The sequence below is a fragment of the Entelurus aequoreus genome, linkage group LG27 (genome assembly GCF_033978785.1).
Source record: "Entelurus aequoreus isolate RoL-2023_Sb linkage group LG27, RoL_Eaeq_v1.1, whole genome shotgun sequence".
NCBI classification, from domain to species: domain Eukaryota; kingdom Metazoa; phylum Chordata; class Actinopteri; order Syngnathiformes; family Syngnathidae; genus Entelurus; species Entelurus aequoreus.
In genome coordinates this window covers 210,365-235,306 of record NC_084757.1, presented here as the reverse complement: position 1 = coordinate 235,306, position 24,942 = coordinate 210,365, and the positions used below count along the sequence as shown (strand labels likewise).

Genomic DNA, 24,942 nt, shown 5'->3' with positions numbered 1-24,942 from the left:
GGTATCGGTTTGATATCGGTATCGGTAATTAAAGAGTTGGACAATATCGGAATATCGGCAAAAAGCCATTATCGGACATCCCTAGAAATAAGCAATAAACGTCTAAATGTCAGTGAATTAAAATCTAAATACGATACTGTAACATTTCAAGCTGCAAACTAGGAGTGCACGAGAAAAATAATAATAGTAATAATAATTACAAATAAATGTCTAAATGTCAGAGAATTCAAATCCAAATAAGAGTGTGAAATTTCAAGCTGAAAACAAGGGGTGCACGAGAAATATCAAGCAGATCATTATCATGAAAAAATTACCTCATACCAATGAATTCGATAACATTAAAAAAAAAAAAAATTACCTGTGTAGGTGGGCAAATCAAGCGCTCCTTTTTTTCAGACATAAACTTCCCATTGTAAAAAAACATGGCGTCACATGTCTGGGACTTCTTCACTCTTTTAGAAGAGGACATGTTGCATTCTACTTGCAGTTAACATGAGGGGGAAAAACATTAAGCTTTAAGGCATCAAACATTATCAGCCACCTGAAACACACAGGTGTGCCGTGAGATACAGCCTGGTGTGCCTTGGGAGATTATCTAATTTCACCTAATTGGGTTAAAAATATTTTTTGCAACCCAGTAATTATAGTCTGCAAATTATCTGTTGTTGTCGAGTGTCGGTGCTGTCTAGAGCTCGGCAGAGTAACCGTGTAATACTCTTCCATATCACTAGGTGGCAGCCGGTCGCTAATTGCTTTGTAGATGTCGGAAATTGCGGGAGGCAGGTAAAAAGGTGTCTAATGCTTAAACCAAAAATAAACAAAAGGTGAGTGCCCCTAAGAAAAGGCATTGAAGCTATGCAGAACGAAACTAAAACTGAACTGGCTACAAAGTAAAAAAAAAAAAGAATGCTGGACGACAGCAAAGACTTACTGTGGAGCAAAGATGGCGTCCACAATGTACAACCGAACATGACATGACAATCAACAATGTCCCCACAAAGAAGGATAAAAACAACTGAAATATTCTTGATTGCTAAAACAAAGTAGATGCGGGGAGTATCGCTCAAAGGAAGACATGAAACTGCTACAGGAAAATACCAAAAAAAGAGAAAAGGCCACCAAAATAGGAGTGTAAGACAAGAACTGAAACACTACACACAGGAAAACAGCAAAAACTCCAAATAAATCAGGGGGTGATGTGACAGGTCATGACATTACACCTACTTTGAGACAAGAGCTATAGTGATGCATGCTTGGTTATGGTTTGAATTAATATCCAACAATTGCGACAACGGCTTTTTACTGTCAAATGAGTTTAATTTCTTAATGATTTCTGCTTGTGGTGTGCCTCTGGATTTTTTCAACGCAAAAAAATGTGCCTTTGCTCAAAAAAGGTTGAGAAACACTGCCCTAGAGAAGCTGCCAAAAAATGAAAAACAAAAAAACCCATGACATTAGATTTGTGTTTTGTTGCATGAAATACTCTGACATTGTATTGCTCCAGAGCACACAAGAGCAGTGTGCTTTTTGGTGAGGCAAGTTGGGCAAAACAAGGTGAAAGAGAGCAAAGGGCCCAGAGAAGATGAGAGAGAAGTTTAGCGATCATTTAAAAGGGAAAAAGATAGTGGTGAAATGTATGTCACACAGAGCTGACACTTCACTATATCATTACATCATGATACAACATCATCATGCATATTGAAGAGCAGCAACAAGTCTATTTAGGTGGCTAACATCTTATATCTTTATCTTGCAAAGCCAATGTTTTATTCAAATACTTGTGAGCACACGTTAGTTAAAGGCCTACTGAAAGCCACTACTAGCGACCACGCAGTCTGATAGTTTATATATCAATGATGAAATCTTAACATTGCAACACATGCCAATACGGCCGGGTTAACTTATAAAGTGACATTTTAAATTTCCCGGGGAACTTCCGGTTCAAAACGCCTTTGGAGGATGACGTATGCGCGTGACGTCGCGAGGTCCACGGAAGTGTTTGGACCCTTTTGGACACAATACACAGAGCTCTGTTTTCTTCTACAAAATTCCACAGTATTCTGGACATCTGTGTTGGTGAATCTTTTGCAATTTGTTTAATGAACAATGGAGGCTGCAAAGAAGAACGTTGTAGGTGGGATCGGCGTATTAGCGGCTGGCTGTAGCAACACAACAAGGAGGACTTTGTTGGATAGCAGACGCGCTAGCGGCGAACTCACCTTGACTTCCTACGTCTCCGGGCCGCCGACCGCATCGTCGATCGCTGGAACGCATGTGAGCACGGGTGTTGATGAGCAGATGAGGGCTGGCTGGCGTAGGTGGAGCGCTAATGTTTTTATCATAGCTCTGACGAGGTCCCGTTGTTAAGTTATCGTCGTTAGCAACAGCATTGCTAGGCTTCGACAGGCGTCGAATACACATTAACCGTGTATTTACATGTCCAGTGTTTGGTTCGGTGTCTCCTGATAGTAGTATTGTTGATCTTCTGTCTATCCTTCCAGTCAGGGATTTATTTATTTTGTTTCTATCTGCATTTGAGACAGATGCTATCACGTTAGCTCATGCTAAAGAGCTTCGTCGATGTATTGTCGTGGAGATAAAAGTCACTGTGAATGTCCATTTCGCCTTCTCGACTCTCATTTTCAAGAGGATATAGTATCCGAGGTGGTTTAAAATACAAATCCGTGATCCACAATAGAAAAAGGAGAGAGTGTGGATTCCAATGAGCCAGCTTGTACCTAAGTTACGGTCAGAACGAAAAAAGATATCTCTTGAACTGCATTCTAGTCCGTCACTCTAACGTTCCTCATCCACGAATCTTTCATCCTTGCTCAAATTAATGGGGTAATCGTCACTTTCTCGCTCCTAATATTTCTCGCTCCATTGTAAACAACGGGGAATTGTGAGCAGCACTACCGCTTGTGACGTCACGGTTTTTTTTATCAGCGAGCAAAAGTTGCGAACTTTATCGTCGATTTTCTCTACTAAATCCTTTCAGCAAAAATATGGCAATATCGCGAAATGATCAAGTATGACACATAGAATGGATCTGCTATTCCCGTTTAAATAAAAAAAAATCATTTCAGTAGGCCTTTAACTAGTTGTATGTCAAACACCACTCCTCCAATGAATACTTTTTAAATGTGCATGTGTCCGATTGTTCAATACTTTGTCACTCTTTTTCTTTAGTTTGGTTCTTTATTTATTATCTATTACCTGCTCCATGTTCATCTGGCTACACAATTTTCTTTTTTTTTACTTTTTCCACTTATTTTTTAATGTACTGTAAGTAGGGTTGTAAATAGGGTTGGGTATCGTTTGAATTCGAACGATTCCGATTCCGATTCCTGGCGATTCTCGATTCCGATTCTTTTAAGAAGCAGGGTCAAAAAAAAGTTTAGGATATTTTAAATGAGCTAGCTAACCTACAGTCTTTCTGAATGAAATAGTCTGACATTCTCCATCAATTTTAATTCTATTAACTTTTTATGAACTTTACTATAAATTCCTCACAGGGCTGTTTTCAACTAGAATATAAATATCAAATCTATGAACTTGAATATAAATATTATAAATTATGAATACATTATCCCAGGGGTACACTTTCCTCAAAAGAGCTTTATTTTTGAAAACCTCATGAAAACACATTTACACATAAGTGTATGATGCTGCAGGAAACCTCATGAAAACACATTTACACATAAGTATGATGCTGCAGGAAACCTCATGAAAACACCTTTACACATAAGTGTATGATGCTGCAGGAAACCTCATGAAAACACATTTACACATAAGTGTATGATGCTGCAGGAAACCTCATGAAAACACATTTACACATAAGTGTATGATGCTGCAGGAAACCTCATGAAAACACCTTTACACATAAGTGTATGATGCTGCAGGAAACCTCATGAAAACACATTTACACATAAGTGTATGATGCTGCAGGAAACCTCATGAAAACACCTTTACACATAAGTGTATGATGCTGCAGGAAAGAGCACATGGCAGAGCCTGGCTAGCAGGTTGTAAATTGTCTATGAAAAAATATGCGGGCTAATTTGTTAGCTGCCTCAACGTTGGCGCAAAACACATTATTTATTGCATATATATTGTTTTACTTACCGGATTCGGACTGCAGTGCAGTCACCGAGGTGCCAGGCTGGGCGTCGGAGCCAGAGGAGGACGGTCGGCGCAGCGCGTCGAAGATGGGACACGCATTTATTTGTACTCCATGAACTCGGAGGTGCTTCATCATGTTCGACGTGCACCCTCCTAAGCGCGAAACAGTCCTGTCGCACGTGTTACATTTTGCCGATATTTTTTTTTTTTTTTAGTAAAATAAAGCCACACTTTCGACCGCCGACGCCCGCTATCCATGCTTGACTGACTTGCTCGGCTACATAGGCTCGGCTATGCTAACACTTCCGGCGGTGGGCGCTTTTTCGTTGGTGTTCAGCGGCTTCTTCTTCCGGTCGGCGGACTTATTCTTTTTTTCTGGTCGGCGGACTGGGTATCGAAACTAGGAATCGAAATTTAAACTTTTGAACGATTCCGGGAGAATCGGAAAGTTAGTCCCGGTTCCACTCGATACTCGATACCCAAACCTAGTTGTAAAGGGGTGGAAATTTACCACCGGAAGTTAAGCTTGGGAAGTTTGGAAATTTTGACCATTTTTGGATTATTCAAAGTTGGACACCGTCCATCTTATTCTGTAGAATAAGTTTGAGAAGCTTGTAAAACACTAATGCAATGCCACACACAGATATAAATAGTCAGCTAAACAATTGGAGTAGTCTTTAAATATATTTCACTGATGGACAAATGAATAGAAATAGGCTAGATGAATAAATGAACAGTCAATCAGCATGCTAAATCATACTATAAGCTACATTCTTGTATGACAACAGAATGACTAGCAGAACAGAAGGCAGAGGAAACTACACCAGCAAATTTACAAAAAATGTTTGTCATCACTTCTGAGAATGAAGAGCATAGGAGAAAAGGTCATTTCCAACATCAGTATTCAAGGACAATTTTAAAACAAATGTGTATATCAGTGGTGGGGGTTAAACTATGGAATTCTCTTTATAACGAGATAAAAGATTGTAAAAATATATTCCAATTGAAAAAAATATACAAGGACAGAACAATAAGATCATATGGACAGCCATAAGTGTTTACATTTTGCTTTATATTTATTATTTTACTTATTTTTTTGCCTGGTTTTATAATTGTTTTGTATCATCCCGTGAGGTGTATATTACTTCTTTTGTTTTTTTTGTTCCGTTTGTACTTCATGAAGTTTTGCACTTGTTGTGGGGTTTTTTTGTGTTTTTTTGTGTGTTTTTGTTATATTTGGATGTAATTGTTGGTTTATATGATATCATTAAGTAGGACTACGTATTATGTCGAAGGGGGCATGAAAATATAAGATGTTTCTTCATCCTGCTCCTTCTCAGGCATTGGTGTGTAAATGTATAATTTAATAATTGAGGTACAATAGTCTATCGATCAAAGATGCACATCAATGAAGGAGATAAATAAAAATGAAATGAAAATTTGCTATTTGAACTTTACAGATCACAAAAAAGGTCAATGCGGATCGCTATCGTTGTTAGCATAAATTAATGGGATTTAACAAAGAGAAAATTAGCATCACGGCTAACGGATAAATATTTTCGGTTCGTTATGAGACTGTGGTGGTACATAAACCTAGCTAGCTGGAGATATTGGCCTCAAAATCATTGAACAAGTACAGGAACAGCTAGCTAGCTTGAGTGGAAGTCTGCTGGAGTAGTCTACAGTCATACAGTAACAAGCAATTACACCTCCTATTCAACTTAAATACCATAGATCAAATATATTTACCCCAGTAATATCATCAACACTTACCTGACTGGATGAAGTCCTTGGGCTCAAATACTAGTCTGGCCTCAATAGCCCTGCTGTAGTGTGTAGCACGCTGGGAATTATCTGGGCATGTGATGGAGGAATGCACAGTGCAGGGTTGAAATTCTACTGAATTTGCATTAAATCAGGTTGTTTTAGCTAATAATCATGCTGCAAGATCTAGCATGTTGCATTCAATGTTTATTCCCATTAATTCCAATATATTCCCGTTAATTCCCATGGAAAGTTTCCAACTTTGAATATTCCCTGAATTTTGCAACCCTAACTGTAAGTAATACATGAAACACAAACAATTAGAATATAATGTAAAGTCCATGCATTTCAGCAATGCAACTTCAAAAGTGCAAGTAATATGTGACACGACCTCATTACATGCAAAGTGAAACATTTCAAGCTTTTATTGGTTATCATTAGGATAATCATGATTTACCCAATTTTCTAATATACACTACCGTTCAAAAGTTTGAGGTCACATTGAAATGTCCTTATTTTTGAAGGAAAAGCACTCTACTTTTCAATGAAGATAACTTTAAACTAGTCTTAACTTGAAAGAAATACACTCTATACATTGCTAATGTGGTAAATGACTATTCTAGCTGCAAATGTCTGGTTTTTGGTGCAATATCTACATAGGTGTAAAGAGGCCCATTTCCAGCAACTATCACTCCAGTGTTCTAATGGTACAATGTGTTTGCTCATTGGCTCAGAAGGCTAATTGATGATTAGAAAACCCTTGTGCAATCATGTTCACACATCTGAAAACAGTTTAGCTCGTTACAGAAGCTACAAAACTGACCTTCCTTTGAGCAGATTGAGTTTCTGGAGCATCACATTTGTGGGCTCAATTAAACGCTCAAAATGGCCAGAAAAAGAGAACTTTCATCCGAAACTCGACAGTCTATTCTTGTTCTTAGAAATGAAGGCTATTCCACAAATTTGTTTGGGTGACCCCAAACTTTTGAACGGTAGTGTACATGTACCGTTACACCCCTAATATTACGCGATTATTGAAATAGTCGATAGCTGCAGCCCTACACTGTTGTTTAAAAAACAACTTTAAACCAGGGGTGCCCACACGTTTTCAGCAGGTGAGCTACTTTGCGAACGAACAAGTCGAGTTGATCCGTAGCTTGCCAGCTTTCTGAGACTCTTATTGTGTTAGCGCAGGCAGGATGGAGCAGCAATTTTATTGTGAAGACCTAAACTGTGTGGTCGGTGTTTAGGCTTTTGATGGCATGTACGGAGCCAGAGTCTATTTCTCGCCTTCCTGACAGTGTTTTTTCCTTCACACTGATCTGGCAGCAGCCAGCGTCCTCACAAGACCCTCGGGTGCCGTGAACACTGCAAAAACTGAAATCTAAGTAAGATTGAATATCTCAAATAAGGGCGATATTTGCTTATTTTCTGTCTGATAAGATCATTCTTCTCTCTAAGAAGATTTTATGCTAGAGTGTTTTACTTGTTTTAAGTGGTCCTTAATTATCTCAGTTAGATATTACAGCTTGTTGCTGAGATTTGATGACCTATTTTGAGTAAAACATGCTTGAAACTAGAATATCAACTGTTGTAAAGCTGTGTCATTAACACTCACAAGAATAAAACTACTTTTTTAAAGTAATAATTTCAATCATGATGCAGAGCGCATATTATGTTAAGATAATGGCACTAGCATTTACCGTATTTTTCGGATTATAAATCGCTCCGTAGTATAATCCGCACCGGCCGAAAATGCATAATAAAGAAGGAAAAAAACATATGGAGTATAAGTCGCATTTTTTAGGGAAATTTATTTGATAAAAGCCAACACCAAGAATAGACATTTGAAAGGCAATTTCAAATAAATAAAGAATAGTGAACAACAGGCTGAATAAGTGTACGTTATATGAGGCATAAATAACCAACTGAGAACGTGCCTGGTATGTTAACGTAACATGTTATGGTAAGAGTCATTCAAATAACTATAACATATAGAACATGCTATACGTTTACCAAACAATCTGTCACTCCTAATCGCTAATCTCTGTTTTTATAAGTTACCGCCAATGTTGAAATGATCAATTTTCATAGGTACGAAAGTAGTAGCAGGTAGCATCTTTTTTTTCACAATGCACTTCTGCCATTACCCGCCCCGCCGAATTTTTATTGGTTGACGTGTGTGTGTGTGACGATTGCTGATATACGCCTAGTCTCTTACGTGAATGAGATAAATAATATTATTTGATATTTTACGGTAATGTGTTAATAATTTCACACATAAATCGCTCCAGAGTATAAGTCGTACACCCGGCGGCCAAACTATGAAAAAAACTGCGATTTATAGTCCGAAAAATACGGTACTTAATTTAAGAATATTTTTCAACATATTAAGCAAAAAAGTCTCTTTTTTTTTTCTACCAAGAAAAGTGCACTTGTTATTAGTGAGAATATACTTTTTTAAAGGTATTTTTGGGTTCATTGAGGTTAGCTCATTTTACTTGTTTTGAAAAGTCTTGACAAGCCGAATTTTCTTGTTCTATTGGCAGATAATTCTGCTTAGTTCAAATAAAATACCCCTCATTTTTGTATTTTTTTTTTTCTTGTTTTTGAACACTGACTTTTTGCAGTGAATGTCAATCAAGTGACGAAAGTGACGTCTTGGTGAAGATTGTCGATGGCTGATTTTTAGGTCTATTTTTTTTATGCCTGGCTGGCGATCGACTGACACACCCTCCGCGGTCCACCGCTAGCTGGCCATCGACGTGATGGGCACCCCTGGTTTAAACTAGCTTGAAGAAGTAGATGGTTGATCTGTTTGTATTATATACACTGCAAAAAGTCAGTGTTCAAAAACAAGGGAAAAAAATACAAAAATTAGGGGCATTTTATTTGAACTAAGCAAAATTATCTGCCAATAGAGCAAGAAAATTCAGCTTGTCAAGACTTTCCAAAACAAGTAAAATTAGCTAACCTCAATGAACCCAAAAATACCTTAACATAAGTATATTCTCACTAATAACAAGTGCACTTTTCTTGATAGAAAAAACAAATATGAGACCTTTTTTCTCAATATGTTGAAAAATATTCTTAAATTAAGTAGCGCTCTGCATTACATTTCTTGCATTTTCCCATCGATAACATGACATCATCGCGCCAAGTGCATGCTCTTTCAGTCAATTAGTGCACAAGGAATATATATATATATATATATATATATATATATATATATATATATATATATATATATATATATATATATATTAGGGCTGCAACTAACGATTAATTTGATAATCGATTAATCTGTCGATTATTACTTCGATTAATCGATTAATAATCGGATAAAAGAGACAAACTACATTTCTATCCTTTCCGGTATTTTATTGAAAAAAAACAGCATACTGGCACCATACTTATTTTGATTATTGTTTCTCAGCTGTTTGTACATGTTGCAGTTTATAAATAAAGTTTTTTTTTTAAAAAGCCTATGCGCATAGCATAGATCCAACGAATTGATGACTAAATTAATCTGCAACTATTTTTATAATCGATTTAATCGATTAGTTGTTGCAGCCCTAATATATATATTTATTTTTTTTACAGCTCGGCCCCCGACCAAATTTTTTTTAATTATAATTTTGAAGAATTTATCTGAATGTGCATGAACTATTTCTGTTCAAAATAATTTGAAATGTCACATGTTAAATGTTTAAATATTAACTGTCAGTTTACTGTACTGTGCCAACTGTACTACTATATGAGTACGTACTTTCTATTGTTTCATTGAAAATAAAACAGCAAAGTCCATTTTGGCTGTCATCTGTTTTAATTATGAGACACAATTGTGTCAAAGTCAGGATTTTTTATTTCATGCTTGAAATAAGAAATTCTTACTTTGAAAAAGCAGTTTTATACTTGTGAGTGTTGATGCTTTGCAACAGTTGATATTCTTGTTTCATGCATGTTTTACTCAATATAGGTCATAACATCTCAGCAACAAGCTGTAATATCTTACTGAGATCATTTAGGACCAAAACCCTTAAAACAAGTAAAACACTCTAACATAAAATCTGCTTAGTGAGAAGAATTATCTTATCAGACAAAAAATAAGCAAATATCACCCTTATTTGAGATATTTCATCTTACTTAGATTTCACTTTTTGCAGTGTAGATGGTTGATCGGTTTGTATTATATATAGACAGGAACGTGTCCCTCTATTCTCACGAGGGAGATGAACTTGACCTGCTGAAGGATCCATGACTAGGGTTGGGTATCGATTGGAACCGGGACTAACTTTCCGATTCTCCCGGAATCGTTCAAAAGTTTAAATTTCGATTCCTATTTTCGATGCTGTCACGCCAATTTAGTCCGCCGACCGGAAAAAAATATGTCCGCCGAACCGGAAGAAGAAGCCGCTGAAAACCAACGAAGAAGCGCCCACCCCCGGAAGTGTTAGCATAGCCGAGCGAGTCAGTCAAGCTCAAGCATGGATAGCGGGCGTCGGCGGTCGAAAGTGTGGGTTCACTTTACAAAAAAAATTGAAATAACCGCGAAATAACAGAGCTCCATGTCCATCAAGAAACGAGTGGAGAGAGAGCTGCAGATGTACCAGGACGTTCCACCGATACTTATGTCTGACGACCCTGCTGCATGGTGGTGGTCCGGTGGAACCAACAAAAGACTGATCCTTTGCTGTCAGATCTAGCTTTCTCCTATTTATGCGTTCAAGCTTCTTCCACACCCAGCGAACGTGTATTTTCCACAGCAGGAGACACTATCTGTCCAGAACGCTCACGCATCCTGCCTGAGAAGGCGGATATGGTCATTTTCCTAAACAAGAACCGTCTCTGATTTTATACTGTACCTGCTGCTAATCTGGACTGGGTTTTGCAAGTTGTTTCTTATTGTTTATTTGCTTTTCTGCACCAGGTTAGCCCATCAGTGGGAGCACGGTAACATTTTTAAGTACCTGCAGCATCATACACTTGTGTGTGTAAATGTGTTTTCATGAGGTTTCCTGCAGCATCATACACTTATGTGTAAATGTGTTTTCATGAGGTTTCCTGCAGCATCATACACTTATGTGTAAATGTGTTTTCATGAGGTTTCCTGCAGCATCATGCACTTATGTGTAAATGTGTTTTCATGAGGTTTTCAAAAATAAAGCTCTCTTGAGGAAAGTGTACCCCTGGGAAAATGTATTCATAATTTATAATATTTATATTCAAGTTCATAGATTTGATATTTATATTCTAGTTGAAAACAGCCCTGTGAGGAATTTATAGTAAAGTTCATAAAAAGTTAATAGAATTAAAATTGATGGCGAATGTCAGACTATTTCATTCAGAAAGACTGTAGGTTAGCTAGCTCATTTAAAATATCCTAAACTTTTTTTTGACCCTGCCTCTTAAAAGAATCGGAATCGAGAATCGTCAGGAATCGGAATCGAAACAAAGAATCGGAATCAGAATCGTTCGAATTCAAACGATACCCAACCCTATCCATGACAACACCCCAGCTCTTTAGTAACTCTTTGGCCCCAAACCAATGCTTTTTAACAAGCTGTTGAAACAAGTCCGTAGACACTAAATGTCAGAGAATTAAAAGCCAAATACGATGCTGTAAAATTTCCAGGTGCCTTCTTTCTGCCTCATCAACAAGTTTGGATTAGATTAACTTGTGGCGGAAAAACAAAAGTCATAGCCGACACCTTTCCTCTCCGTGAGGTCTGAGATTTCCTCTTCCGCTGTTAAAGTGTTTTGGAATGAATCCCTGCCAACTTCACCTTTGACGTCCAGATCTGCACACCTCAGTTAAAGCCTGGCATTATTGTCTTTTGTCTAAAGGAGTTCCATTGTGCCGATGAAGTGTTTGCAACATTTCTGCGTTTGCCCTAAATTGTTCCCGCGCTCTTCGCCCCCATTTCAGAAACTTGCTGCCTGTCAGTCACGTGTGCACGGAGGACGGCGAGAAGCCCATGGTGCTGCTGCCTTTCATGGCCTGGGGGAACCTGAAGCTGTTCCTGCGCCAGTGCAAGCTGGCTGAAGCCAACAACCCGCAGGTGAGGCTCTTGGTGCGGTCCAATCATGTGGCCCTCAAACACAAAGCCACCGCGAGCAATGAATAATTGAGGCCTCGCCGCCTAAAAATTGTTGGTAATTGTTCATTAGAGCTGGGCCATAAAACTATATCAAATATATCGCAATAGACAAGTCATCAATTTCTTGTGTGGTAAAGAGGGAGATAAGACAGAGAGACAAAAACAACAGCAAACACAACAATAACAACAACAACAATAGAGCAACATCAGCTAATACTTTATGTACAAAATGATGGTAAAAGTGATAGCAAAGAAGCAGTTAGCGAAATAAATAATAATAATAAAGAAATGACAATGAGCACTACTAATGGAGCACTACAAATACCAATAGAAAAAGGACAAAGCTGCGAACAATGGGAGACCGGGCTTTCTCCAGTCTGTGGAACGCTCTCCCTGACCCCCTGAGGGCACCACAGACTGGATGCTTTTAAAAAAGGCTTAAAAACCCTACTTTTTTTTAAAAAAGTCTTTTTTTAGATATATGCATACTAGTTTTTATTTTTATTTTGAAAATCTTTTTATTTTAATTTTTTTTAATACACTGTAGCACTTTGAGGTTGTTTACTCAATGCAAAGTGCTTTTTACAAATAAAATCTAAAAAAAAAAAAAAATTAATTAATAACGCTATTGATAATGAACAATACCAATAATTTACCTCTATTATCAACAATACAGTTGTTCAAATGCAACAATGCATATACGTAATGATAACTAGAGATACAAAAGAATGCAGAAAAATGGAGGGGAAGAAAGAGAAGCAACCGACCTTAATTTCCGGACTATAAGCCGCACCTGCTTATAAGCCGCACCAGCTAAATTTAGGGGAAAATACAGATTGCTCCATATATAAGCCGCACCCGACTATAAGCCGCAGGCGTTTTGATGTGTAATTAGCGTAGTATATAGGGGTTCCTGCTACCACGGAGGGGATTGTCGGGACAGAGATGACTGTTTGGGAACGCAAAGCGTCCCATTTATTAACAATCAATCTTTCAATCATTCAATCAAACTTTCACATCTTTGACACTGCGAACAGCATTCATGCAGAGTACAAATAATACAACGGTATTACCGGTAGTCAGTCTTTAATCACTGTGTCATCATCTTCCTCCTGCGTACTAAAACCACCGAAATCCTCTTCGTCTGTGTCGGAGAAGAACAGGTCCAAAATGGCGTCGTCAGCCAAGTCAAGGGTACGTGCAACAGCTCTATTTCCTTCTTTGACAGCCAGATCGATTGCCTTTTACTTAAAAGCAGCATCATATTCACTTCTCCGTTTGTTTTCCATATTGAGGGTGTTTGCATGAACACTTCCTTCGCGCAAACTGTCGCTGACGCTCTCCTACTCTTTGTTTTGCTCCCGGTAGTGCGCGCCCCTGGTTACCGTAAGCTGTAAAAAAAAAAAACGCACCGTTGTAAAAGCCGCAGGGACCAAAACGAGGGGAAAAAGTAGCAGCTTATAGTCCGGAAATTACGGTATATTAACCTTGTAGTTTGTTATAGTAACAGTAGGTTAAAGGCCTACTGAAAGCCACTACTACCGACCACGCAGTCTGATAGTTTATATATCAATGATGAAATCTTAACATTGCAATACGGCCGGGTTAACTTATAAAGTGCAATTTTAAATTTCCCGCCACACTTCCGGTTGAAAAAGCCTTCGAAGGATGACGTATGCGCGTGACGTAGCCCGAGGAACAGAGGTATGCCTTCCCCATTGAATACAATACAAAAAAGCTCTGTTTTCATTTCATAATTCCACAGTATTCTGGACATCTGTGTTGGTGAATCTTTTGCAATGTGTTTAATGAACAATGGAGGCTGCAAAGAAGAACGTTGTAGGTGGCTGTAGCAACACAAGGACCACTTACTCGGATAGCAGACGCCTAGCCGATGCTAGCAGACGCCTAGCCGATGCTAGCAGACGCCTAGCCGATGCTAGCAGACCCACCGCACGGATGATCTGGTGAAGTCCTTCGTCGCGCCGTCAATCGCTGGAACGCAGGTGAGCACGGGTGTTGCTGAGCAAAGCAGATGAGGGCTGGCTGGCGTAGGTGGAGCGCTAATGTTTTTATCATAGCTCTGTGAGCTCCGGTTGCTAAGTTAGCCTTAGCGTCGTTAGCAACAGCATTGTTAAGCTTTGCCAGGCTGAGATCTATTAACCGTGTAGTTACATGTACATGGTTTAATAGTATTGTCGATCTTCTGTCTATCCTTCCAGTCAGGGATTTATTTATTTTGTTTCTATCTGCATTTGAGACAGATGCTATCACGTTAGCTCATGCTAAAGATGCTAAAGAGCTTCGTCTATGTATTGTCGTGGAGATAAAAGGCACTGTAATGTCCATTTCGCGTTCTCGACTCTCATTTTCAAGAGGATATAGTATCCGAGGTGGTTTAAAATACAAATCCGTGATCCACAATAGAAAAAGGAGAGAGTGTGGAATCCAATGAGCCAGCTTGTACCTAAGTTACGGTCAGAGCGAAAAAAAATATGTATTTCACTGCATTCTAGTCCGTCACTCTAACGTTCCTCATCCACGAATCTTTCATCCTTGCTCAAATTAATGGGGTAATCGTCACTTTCACGGTCCGAATAGCTCTAGCTGCGTTGAAAACAATAGGAAAATATGAGGGAGTGAACAACCTGTGACGTCACGCTACTTCCGGCAGGGGCAAGGTTTTTTTTTATCAGAGACCAAAAGTTGCGAACTTTATCGACGTTGTTCTATACTAAATCCTTTCAGCAAAAATATGGCAATATCGCAAAATGATCAAGTATGACACATAGAATGGATCTGCTATCCCCGTTTAAATAAAAAAAATTCATTTCAGTAGGCCTTTAAGCTTTGTCAGTGTGCCGTGTGTTACCCAGTTTCCCCTAGGGCTAGTCATCAATTTCAATAAAAAATGCGTGTGATAAAATGTCGCATAATAATTTTTAAATTTTTCGTCGGAACAAAGCGGAAGTCGCAAAGCAAGGTTGGTTGCATGAACAAAGGCTCTCGCTCGCTGGTAACCAAGCAACGCAGGAAGTGATCACTGATCAGCAGTGTTGGGTTAGTTACTGAAGACCAGTAACTAGCTACAGTTACTAGTTACTTTATTTCAAAAGTAACTGAGTTACTTACACCAAAAAGTAATGCGTTACTGTGAAAAGTAACTATTTAGTTAGTTCTTTTAATTTTTATTTAATTTTAAGGCTGCCATTAATGCTCTTTTAGCCTTCATTTCAGTACTTTTATTGCACTGGAGAATAGTACAATGTGTTGATCAACTCGACATGCATTTGCATCACTGAACTCTGCTAAGCCATGTGGTCTACATACAACACACAAAGACAAAGATATGTTTCAAAGGGCCAATTTATTTTGGGCCAGAACAAATTGACACAACTATTTTAAATAGCTACAACATAACATAACATGTCACAACACAGCTGTATACCTGGCTTCACCCAAGGAAGGCAAACATGCCACTATATACCGCACACATACTGCTATACACACGCCTAACCAGGCCTTTTTTTCTCTCAAGGAATTGTGAAATAAAATCATGTCTTCAGGAGATCAACACTGTACAGAAGCCCAGAACACTCTACGCATTTCCCCAGTTTTAGTTTAGAGAAAAGGAAAGATTGGCCTGGCCCACTAGGATCCCTCTTTATGTTTGTGAACTTTATAGTCTATACATTTAGACTGATGTGATAATCAAACACTCTAGAAGTCTAGAATGAAAGAGCATATAAGATAATTGACAGAGTGTGTGTACCTTCAGTGCTGAATGATGAGCAGAGGCAGAGTTTGGAGTGTCTTCTTTAGCTTGATTTCCATGTTTATGTGATCACTGTCCACTGTGTCCAGGTACTTGGAAAATGTTTTCGTGCCATTTGCCGTTTGACGCCCGCTATCATGCTAACTAGCTGCCTGAAAGCGGGTGACCCCACTGTAGAAATAGCCTGCATGTCTTCTAGCACATATGCTGCAATGGCTCTTTCAATGTTGTCCTGGCTAGCAGTCCCTCCGTTAAAATCCTTAGGTGGTGGTGGAGGTGAAGTGGTATCGAAGTCTGTGTCTCTCTTTACTAGCTACGTCGAAGCATGTTGCTTTTGTAGCTGTCTCAGCAGATTTGAATTGCTGTTTTGGGCAGTAGATAGGATCTTTGATCCAAGACATAACTTGCATTTAACTAAAATGTTCTTTTCTTTGTGCTCGACAAAAGGAAAGTAGTGAGAATATCTCCATGTTAAGAAACTCTGCTTCGGCTCCGCCATGATGTCTTGTTCGTAACACAAACACCCCCCGCCCCACACACACACACAAAATTAAAGGATTTTTAAGTGCGCCTTATAGTCCGAAAAATACGGTGGATGATGACAATCCGGACATTGTTAGTTCCAAAGCAGTTGCAATTCTAGAGTATTTATTAGAAGGTATATTTCTGACCTTACAGATTGTAAACAGGGGTCACAACACCAGAAGTATATCACCTGAGGGGGCGTGGCTACAGGTTTAAAGTTGTTGTATAATCTTACTTGACATTTTCAATGATAATAAAGTTAGTAAATGATCTACTAAAAACAAAAACAAAAAATATGGGACATGTACGTGTGAAAGAGACAGGTTGGTAGATGAGAATACATCTAAAGGTCAAATAAAGTGTAGAAATGCACCCAATTGCAGGAAATTTAGTATTTTCATTTGGGAGTTGTGTTGCAGCACATTTTCTCCAAGAATGCTCACATCTGTGGATATATCTGCATCCTCATAGCTTGGTACCTTCTAAGCATTTCTTTCGCAGTTGGTTTGGGAGTGCAGTGTGAAAGAGTTTAGCCTCAGCTTCAGTTGACTTTCTGCTATTTGTCTCCATTTTAACGGCTATTCAGAGAATTGTTGGAATAAAGACTGCATTGTGATTCAGTAATTTATGACTTTTGCGGATGAGGAGCAGTTATTAAAATGCTTATTCCTGGCCAGCAAGGTGGAGGAGCAGGCGTTGTAGCGGCCAGCGACTCGGGAAATGCGTTTACACAAGAGTGCAAATCAATCCTTCAGCCTGTCAGATGTGTCAGTCCAGAATAGAAAGGCTGGTGTGTTTGCGGTTCCATGTGTTTTCAGAGGTGATGTAGTCGTGCAGCAGGTGCTCAGGGCGGAGATTAGGACTGGCTACATCAAGACAATCAGGCTTTTGTGCGCCTTGACCTGGGGGAGGCTTCCTTGGCAGAGACACGGTGCACAGATCCAGTCCATCAATCTTACTAAAGTAGCAAATCGCAAGACGGAGCTTGCCGTCCTTCTCCAAACCGGCTCAGTGCGATCTCATTAGGAGCTTTTGTAGCGCTGGCGGGAGACGACGCCGTTTAGCGGAGGTGTTGCAACAGCCGTAAATCTCAGGCCGGGCCACATGGCGGTGGAAGGGAGCGCTCGTCAGACTGACAGCAAACATCTCCTGGCAGAGCGAAGAGGTGTCGAGTGTTCCCACGGTGTACGGACCTCGCCCGTTAGCTTGGCTGCACTCGCTGGTACTGCATGATCTGCTTGGCGGACCTTTTATTGCACCATTCCACATCACACAATGTCAGAATTATGCCGTCATCTTGCAGTCCACACGTATCTCTTATGTGTGACTGCCATCTACTAGGTCAACAAAAACATAACTTCTTTTTTTTTTTGTACAAATTGCCAGTTTTCCCGAAATTCGAGGAATTCCACACTGCTCTTCCCATATATCAAACACAAAACATGTTTTCCCTTTACCAAAATCCTTTTTTTTCCAGAATTTCTGGTATTTTCTCTCCCAAGTGACAATGAATGGGCATTATACAATCGACTGCATACCCCACATTTCTCGTCCGATTCGAACCGTTCCGACATCCACACACTCCACTCACCTTGGACTATCAAACTTCCGAGTTTTAAAAAAAAATCCAGGAATTTTCAAAAAGCCCTGTTTTCACCTCTTCCTGGAAAGTTTTCACAATCCACATTTTTCAACCGTTTTTGACAATTCCACCTTCAAAACATTTTTCTTAATTGGGACAACAATATTACCATTTTTTTTTTGTACAAATTCACGGTTTTCCTGAAATTCCAGGAATTCTGAGATACCCATTCCCAATTCTAACTGTTACTACGTCAACATTTTTCAGCCGATTTCAACAAATTACAACACCAACCCATTCATATCATCTACGACAATTGTGCTAGGATCAAAATTTTCAATCATTCCTGGTTTTCCTGAAATCCCCAAATCTCCAGGGAATTTGATTTAAAAGAAGGGGAAAATGTCTCAACATTTTTCCGTTCTTTTAAAACCCGTTCCGACCGTTGAACCATCCACACTGCTCTTCCCATATATCAAACACAAAACGTGTTTTCCCTTTACCAAAATCCCGTTTTTTACAAAATTTCCGGTATTTTTTCTCCCAAGTGACAATGAATGGGCATTATACGATCGACTGCATACCCCACATTTCTCGTCCGATTCGAACCGTTCCGACATCTACACACTACACTCACCTTGAACTATCAAACTTCCAAGTTTAAAAAAAAAAATCCAGGAATTTTCAGAATTCCCAGTTTTCCAAAGCCCTGTTTTCACCTCTTCCTGGAAAGTTTTCACAATCCACATTTTTTAACCATTTTTGACCATTCCACCTTCAAAATATTCTTCTTAATTAGGACATCATAATTTTTCTTTTTTTCAACCCAATTCCGACCTTTCAACCATCCACCCACACTGCTCTTTCTATCAACCAAACGAAAGCCTGGTTTTCCCAGAATTTCCGGTAATTTTATCCCCAGTGACAATGAACGGGAGATATACAATCGACTGCATATCCAATTTGAACCATTCCAACGTCCACACACTCCACTCACTCTGGACTACCAAACTACCATTTTCCAAGTAAAACAAAAAATCCAGGAATTCCCGGAATTAGCGCTTTTCCAAAGCCCTATTTTCACGTCTTCCTGGAAATTTTTCACAATCCACATTTTTTAACCGTGTTTGACCATTCCACCTTCAAAACATTCTTCTTAATTGGGACAACATCACCATTTTTCTTTTTGTACAAATTCCCGGTTTTCCCGAAATTCCAGGAATTCTGAGATACCCATTCCCAATTCTAACTGTTACTACGTCAACATTTTTCAGCTGATTTCAACAAATTCCAACACCAACCCATTCATATCATCTACGACAATTGTGCTAGGATCAAAAATTTCAATCATTCCTGGTTTTCCTGAAATTCCCAAATCTCCAGGGAATTTTATTTAAAAGAAGGGGAAAATGTCTCAACATTTTTCCGTTCTTTTAAAACCCGTTCGGACCGTTGAACCATCCACACTGCTCTTCCCATATATCAAACACAAAGCATGTTTTCCCTTTACCAAAATCCCGTTTTTTCCAGAATTTTTGGTATTTTTTCTCCCAAGTGACAATGAATGGGCATTATACGATCGACTGCATATCCCACATTTCTCGTCCGATTTGAACCGTTCCGACATCCACACACTCCACTCACCTTGGACTATCAAACTGCCATTTTCCAAGTTTAAAAGAAATCCAGGAATTTTCAGAATTCCCGGTTTTCCAAAGCCCTGTTTTCACCTCTTCCTGGAAAGTTTTCACAATCCACATTTTTCAACCGTTTTTGACAATTCCACCTTCAAAACATTTTTCTTAATTGGGACAACAATATTACCATATTTTTTTTTGTACAAATTCCCAGTTTTCCCGAAATTCCAGGAATGCTGAAATACCCATTCTCAATTCAAACTGTTACTACGTCAATATTTTTTCAACCGATTTAAAAAAAAAAAAAAAAAAAATTCCAACACCAACCCATTCGTATCATCTGGGACAATAGTGCTAAGATCAATATTTTCAAAAATTTCTGGTTTTCCCGAAATCCCAAAATTTCCAGGAACTTTCCATTCAAATAAACAGGAATATTTCTAAAAATGTTCTGCATCTTTTCAACCCAATTATCCACCCACACTTTCCATATACCGAACACAAAACAGGCTTTTCCCTTTACCAAAATTCCCGGTTTTCCAGTAATTTTATCCCCATTGACAATGAATGGGGAATATACAATCGACTGCATATCCCGCATTTGTCATCCGATTTGAACCGTTCCGACATCCACACACCTTGGACTATCAAACTGCCATTTTCCAAGTTTAAAAGAAATCCAGGAAATTTCAGAATTCCCGGTTTTCCAAAGCCCTGTTTTCACCTCTTCCTGGAAAGTTTTCACAATCCACATTTTTCAACCGTTTTTGACAATTCCACCTTCAAAACATTTTTCTTAATTGGGACAACAATATTACCATTTTTTTTTTTGTACAAATTCCCGGTTTTCCCGAAATTCCAGGAATTCTGAAATACCCATTCTCAATTCAAACTGTTACTACGTCAATATTTTTTCAACCGATTTAAAAAAAATAAAATAAAAAAAAATTCCAACACCAACCCATTCATATCATCTGGGACAATTGTGCTAAAATCAATATTTTCAAAAATTTCTGGTTTTCCCGAAATCCCCAAATTTCCAGGGACTTTCCATTCAAATAAACAGGAGTATTTCTAAAAATGTTCTGCATCTTTTCAATCCAATTATCCACCCACACTTTCCATATACCGAACGCAAAACATGCTTTTCCCTTTACCAAAATTCCCGGTTTTCCAGTAATTTTATCCCCATTGACAATGAATGGGGAATATACAATCGACTGCATATCCCACATTTGTCATCCGATTTGAACCGTTCTGACATCCACACACCTTGGACTATCAAACTGCCATTTTCCAAGTTTAAAAGAAATCCAGGAATTTTCAGAATTCCCGGTTTTCCAAAGCCCTGTTTTCACCTCTTCCTGGAAAGTTTTCACAATCCACATTTTTCAACCGTTTTTGACAATTCCACCTTCAAAACATTTTTCTTAATTGGGACAACAATATTACCATATTTTTTTTTGTACAAATTCCAGGAATTCTGAAATACCCATTCTCAATTCAAACTGTTACTACGTCAATATTTTTTCAACCGATTTAAAAAAAAAAAAAAAAAAAAAAAAAAAAAAAAAAAAAAAAAAAAAAAAAAAAAAAAAAAAATTCCAACACCAACCTATTCGTATCATCTGGGACAATTGTGCTAAGATCAATATTTACAAAAATTTCTGGTTTTCCCGAAATCCCCAAATTTCCAGGAACTTTCCATTCAAATAAACAGGAATATTTCTAAAAATGTTCTGCATCTTTTCAACCCAATTATCCACCCACACTTTCCATATACCGAACGCAAAACATGCTTTTCCCTTTACCAAAATTCCCGGTTTTCCAGTAATTTTATCCCCATTGACAATGAATGGGAAATATACAATCGACTGCATATCCCGCATTTGTCATCCGATTTGAACCGTTCCGACATCCACACACCTTGGACTATCAAACTGCCATTTTCCAAGTTTAAAAGAAATCCAGGAATTTTCAGAATTCCCGGTTTTCCAAAGCCCTGTTTTCACCTCTTCCTGGAAAGTTTTCACAATCCACATTTTTCAACCGTTTTTGACAATTCCACCTTCAAAACATTTTTCTTAATTGGGACAACAATATTACCATATTTTTTTTTGTACAAATTCCCGGTTTTCCCGAAAATCCAGGAATTCTGAAATACCCATTCTCAATTCAAACTGTTACTACGTCAATATTTTTTCAACCGATTTAAAAAAATAAAATAAAATCAAAATTCCAACACCAACCCATTCATATCATCTGGGACAATTGTGCTAAAATCAATATTTTCAAAAATTTCTGGTTTTCCCGAAATCCCCAAATTTCCAGGGACTTTCCATTCAAATAAACAGGAGTATTTCTAAAAATGTTCTGCATCTTTTCAATCCAATTATCCACCCACACTTTCCATATACCGAACGCAAAACATGCTTTTCCCTTTACCAAAATTCCCGGTTTTCCAGTAATTTTATCCCCATTGACAATGAATGGGGAATATACAATCGACTGCATATCCCACATTTGTCATCCGATTTGAACCGTTCCGACATCCACACACCTTGGACTATCAAACTGCCATTTTCCAAGTTTAAAAGAAATCCAGGAATTTTCAGAATTCCCGGTTTTCCAAAGCCCTGTTTTCACCTCTTCCTGGAAAGTTTTCACAATCCACATTTTTCAACCGTTTTTGACAATTCCACCTTCAAAACATTTTTCTTAATTGGGACAACAATATTACCATATTTTTTTTGGTATAAATTCCCGGTTTTCCCGAAATTCCAGGAATTCTGAAATACCCATTCTCAATTCAAACTGTTACTACGTCAATATTTTTTCAACCGATTTAAAAAAAAAATAAAATAAAAAAAATTCCAACACCAACCTATTCGTATCATCTGGGACAATTGTGCTAAGATCAATATTTTCAAAAATTTCTGGATTTCCCGAAATCCCCAAATTTCCAGGGACTTTCCATTCAAATAAACAGGAATATTTCTAAAAATGTTCTGCATCTTTTCAACCCAATTATCCACCCACACTTTCCATATACCGAACGCAAAACATGCTTTTCCCTTTACCAAAATTCCCGGTTTTCCAGTAATTTTCTCCCCATTGACAATGAATGGGAAATATACAATCGACTGCATATCCTGCATTTGTCATCCGATTTGAACCGTTCCGACATCCACACACCTTGGACTATCAAACTGCCATTTTCCAATTTTAAAAGAAATCCAGGAATTTTCAGAATTCCCGGTTTTCCAAAGCCCTGTTTTCACCTCTTCCTGGAAAGTTTTCACAATCCACATTTTTCAACCGTTTTTGACAATTCCACCTTCAAAACATTTTTCTTCATTGGGACAGCAATATTACCATATTTTTTTTGTACAAATTCCCAGTTTTCCCGAAATTCCAGGAATTCTGAAATACCCATTCTCAATTCAAACTGTTACTACGTCAATATTTTTTCAACCGATTTAAAAAATAAAATAAAAAAAATTCCAACACCAACCTATTCGTATCATCTGGGACAATTGTGCTAAGATCAATATTTTCAAAAATTTCTGGATTTCCCGAAATCCCCAAATTTCCAGGGACTTTCCATTCAAATAAACAGGAATATTTCTAAAAATGTTACTCATTTTTTCAACCCAATTATCCACCCACACTTTCCATATACCGAACGCAAAACATGCTTTTCCCTTTACCAAAATTCCCGGTTTTCCAGTAATTTTATCCCCATTGACAATGAATGTGAAATATACAGTCGACTGCATATCCCGCATTTGTCATCCGATTTGAACCGTTCCGACATCCACACACCTTGGACTATCAAACTGCCATTTTCCAAGTTTAAAAGAAATCCAGGAATTTTCAGAATTCCCGGTTTTCCAAAGCCCTGTTTTCACCTCTTCCTGGAAAGTTTTCACAATCCACATTTTTCAACCGTTTTTGACAATTCCACCTTCAAAACATTTTTCTTAATTGGGACAACAATATTACCATATTTTTTTTTGTACAAATTCCAGGAATTCTGAAATACCCATTCTCAATTCAAACTGTTACTACGTCAATATTTTTTCAACCGATTTAAAAAAATTAAAAAAATTCCAACACCAACCTATTCGTATCATCTGGGACAATAGTGCTAAGATCAATATTTTCAAAAATTTCTGGTTTTCCCGAAATCCCCAAATTTCCAGGAACTTTCCATTCAAATAAACAGGAATATTTCTAAAAATGTTCTGCATCTTTTCAACCCAATTATCCACCCACACTTTCCATATACCGAACGCAAAACATGCTTTTCCCTTTACCAAAATTCCCGGTTTTCCAGTAATTTTATCCCCATTGACAATGAATGGGCATTATACAATCGACTGCATATCCCGCATTTGTCATCCGATTTGAACCGTTCCGACATCCACACACCTTGGACTATCAAACTGCCATTTTCCAAGTTCAAAAGAAATCCAGGAATTTTCAGAATTCCCGGTTTTCCAAAGCCCTGTTTTCACCTCTTCCTGGAAAGTTTTCACAATCCACATTTTTCAACCGTTTTTGACAATTCCACCTTCAAAACATTTTTCTTAATTGGGACAACAATATTACCATATTTTTTTTTGTACAAATTCCCGGTTTTCCCGAAATTCCAGGAATTCTGAAATACCCATTCTCAATTCAAACTGTTACTACGTCAATATTTTTTCAACCGATTTAAAAAAAAAAAAAAAAATTCCAACACCAACCCATTCGTATCAGCTGGGACAGTTGTGCTAAGATCAATATTTTCAAAAATTTCTGGATTTCCCGAAATCCCCAAATTTCCAGGGACTTTCCATTCAAATAAACAGGAATATTTCTAAAAATGTCCCGCATTTTTTCAACCCAATTATCCACCCACACTTTACATATACCGAACGCAAAACATGCTTTTCCCTTTACCAAAATTCCCGGTTTTCCAGTAATTTTCTCCCCATTGACAATGAATGGGAAATATACAATCGACTGCATATCCCGCATTTGTCATCCGATTTGAACCGTTCCAACATCCACACACTCCACTCACCCTGGACATTCAAGCATTTACGCGTATCATCAGTTTGCGCACATTGGGCATTCACACAAAATACCTACCGGAATTGCAAATTCTAGTTCCTATCTACTTCACTAATTATTATTTTTTAAATATTAAATATACTGCTATCATGTGTGTATGTATTGTATTTGCTCATGTAGTTCAGTCGCTGATGCCCATGTATGTCAAAATGCCAAATATCGGCGCCGATAATCTGCGGATCCCTACTTAGTTTTGTGTTTCATGCAGAGTTTAGTTTTATGACTTAGTCCCAGTGAAAGTGGACATTGTGTTGTAGTCGTAACGCGGTGAAAGCCATAAAAAAGAGGAGTTGATGAATATAAATGTCTAGTTTT

At 38.1% G+C, this 24,942-nt stretch overlaps 1 protein-coding gene across 4 annotated transcripts in view; it reads left to right on the top strand.

Annotated features, from left to right (window-relative positions):
- LOC133644812 (tyrosine-protein kinase RYK-like) overlaps positions 1-24,942 on the top strand; it is a 133,470-nt gene that overhangs the window by 82,194 nt on the left and 26,334 nt on the right. For all 4 annotated transcript variants that reach the window (XM_062039559.1, XM_062039560.1, XM_062039562.1 and 1 more), the window contains exon 12: positions 11,816-11,948. In XM_062039559.1, the coding sequence (XP_061895543.1) occupies positions 11,816-11,948 (133 nt within the window). The remainder of the gene's footprint in view (positions 1-11,815; positions 11,949-24,942) is intronic.